Source organism: Lepidothrix coronata, unplaced genomic scaffold (assembly GCF_001604755.1).
Source record: "Lepidothrix coronata isolate B3197 unplaced genomic scaffold, Lepidothrix_coronata-1.0 Scaffold788, whole genome shotgun sequence".
NCBI classification, from domain to species: domain Eukaryota; kingdom Metazoa; phylum Chordata; class Aves; order Passeriformes; family Pipridae; genus Lepidothrix; species Lepidothrix coronata.
In genome coordinates this window covers 8277-9901 of record NW_016690968.1, presented here as the reverse complement: position 1 = coordinate 9901, position 1625 = coordinate 8277, and the positions used below count along the sequence as shown (strand labels likewise).

General features: G+C 60.8%; 1 protein-coding gene across 1 annotated transcript in view; it reads left to right on the top strand.

Moving 5' to 3' along the window:
- The first annotated feature begins 820 nt into the window (after window positions 1-820).
- LOC108510395 (creatine kinase M-type-like) overlaps window positions 821-1625 on the top strand; it is a 9036-nt gene continuing 8231 nt past the window's right edge. The window contains exons 1-4 of the mRNA XM_017840073.1: window positions 821-857; window positions 976-1026; window positions 1175-1288; window positions 1511-1574. Coding sequence (XP_017695562.1) covers window positions 821-857; window positions 976-1026; window positions 1175-1288; window positions 1511-1574 — 266 coding nt within the window. The remainder of the gene's footprint in view (window positions 858-975; window positions 1027-1174; window positions 1289-1510; window positions 1575-1625) is intronic.

Here is a 1625-nt window from a genome sequence, read left to right as displayed (position 1 = left end):
CCAGGTCACCCGTTCATCATGACCATGGGTGACCCCCAGTACCATCCCAGTTCCATACTGGTCCCAGTAACCCCCTCCATCCCCAGGTCACCCGTTCATCATGACCGTGGGTGACCCCCAGTACCATACTGGTGCCATACTGGTGCCATACTGGTCCCAGTAACCCCCTCCATCCCCAGGCCACCCGTTCATCATGACCGTGGGTGACTCCCAGTGCCATACTGGTCCCAGTAACCCCATCCCAGTTCCATACTGGTCCCAGTAACCCCGTTCCCCCCCAGGTCACCCGTTCATCATGACCGTGGGTGACTCCCAGTTCCATACTGGTGCCATACTGGTGCCATACTGGTCCCAGTAACCCCATCCCAGTTCCATACTGGTCCCAGTAAGCCCTGGCTGTCCCCATCCCCAGGCCACCCGTTCATCATGACCGTGGGTGACTCCCAGTTCCATACTGGTCCCAGTAACCCCATCCCAGTTCCATACTGGTCCCAGTAACCCCGTTCCCCCCCAGGCCACCCGTTCATCATGACCGTGGGTGACCCCCAGTTCCATACTGGTGCCATACTGGTCCCAGTAACCCCCTGGCTGTCCCCATCCCCAGGTCACCCGTTCATCATGACCGTGGGTGACTCCCAGTTCCATACTGGTGCCATACTGGTGCCGTACTGGTCCCAGTAACCCCGTTCCCCCCCAGGCCACCCGTTCATCATGACCGTGTGTGACTCCCAGTGCCATACTGGTCCCAGTAACCCCATCCCAGTTCCATACTGGTCCCAGTAAGCCCTGGCTGTCCCCATCCCCAGGTCACCCGTTCATCATGACCGTGGGTGACTCCCAGTGCCGTACTGGTCCCAGTAACCCCGTTCCCCCCCAGGCCACCCGTTCATCATGACCGTGGGTGACCCCCGGTGCCATACTGGTGCCATACTGGTGCCATACTGGTCCCAGTAACCCCTGGCTGTCCCCCCCCAGGTCACCCGTTCATCATGACCGTGGGTGACTCCCAGTTCCATACTGGTCCCAGTAACCCCATCCCAGTTCCATACTGGTCCCAGTAACCCCCTGGCTGTCCCCATCCCCAGGTCACCCGTTCATCATGACCGTGGGTGACTCCCAGTGCCCCATCCCAGTTCCATACTGGTCCCAGTAACCCCTGGCTGTCCCCCCCCAGGCCACCCGTTCATCATGACCGTGGGTGACCCCCAGTACCATACTGGTGCCATACTGGTCCCAGTAACGCTGTCCCTCTGTCCCCCCCCAGGCCACCCGTTCATCATGACCATGGGTGACCCCCAGTGCCCCATCCCAGTTCCATACTGGTCCCAGTAACCCCCTCCATCCCCAGGTCACCCGTTCATCATGACCGTGGGTGACTCCCAGTGCCATACTGGTCCCAGTAACCCCCTCCATCCCCAGGTCACCCGTTCATCATGACCGTGGGTGACTCCCAGTGCCCCATCCCAGTTCCATACTGGTCCCAGTAAGCCCTGGCTGTCCCCATCCCCAGGTCACCCGTTCATCATGACCGTGGGTGACTCCCAGTGCCCCATCCCAGTTCCATACTGGTCCCAGTAAGCCCTGGCTGTCCCCATCCCCAGGTCACCCGTTCATCATGACCGTGG